Here is a 318-nt window from a genome sequence, read left to right on the forward strand (position 1 = left end):
AGGGAGGGGGAGGGCGGGCGCACGCGCGGACTGGCACAGCCCACCCTCCCGGAGCACCGGCCCCAGGCCCGTGGGTCTCGCGGCCTAGAAGTCCTCGTCCTCCTCCCACCCGAAGACCCGCTTCATCTCGGCCAGGAAGCCCCGGTAGTCGCTGAGCAGGGGGCTGTCCTTTTTGATGTAGGGCATCACCCACTGCAGAGCCGGGCCGGTGAGGCGGGTGATGAGGAACGTCACCTTCAGGGCGTCGCTGGAGAACGTCTTGTCGTCCACGAACATGTAGGAGCCGGTCTGCACGATGAACTCGGGGAGCTTGTCGGT

The 318-nt window shown here is 67.0% G+C and overlaps 1 protein-coding gene across 1 annotated transcript; it reads right to left on the reverse strand.

The window, feature by feature from the left end:
* Nucleotides 1-17: 17 nt before the first annotated feature.
* Nucleotides 18-315, reverse strand: LOC104857335 (retrotransposon Gag-like protein 8C; the record flags this gene model as incomplete). The annotated part of the gene is made up of 1 exon (XM_010617514.2): nucleotides 18-315. A coding segment is annotated over one exon (231 nt), but the record flags the coding sequence as incomplete, so codon positions are not given.
* Nucleotides 316-318: the final 3 nt, after the last annotated feature.

This window comes from Fukomys damarensis, unplaced genomic scaffold (genome assembly GCF_012274545.1).
Source record: "Fukomys damarensis isolate Sample0158 unplaced genomic scaffold, DMR_v1.0_HiC HiC_scaffold_20292, whole genome shotgun sequence".
In the NCBI taxonomy this organism is placed as follows: Eukaryota; Metazoa; Chordata; class Mammalia; order Rodentia; family Bathyergidae; genus Fukomys; species Fukomys damarensis.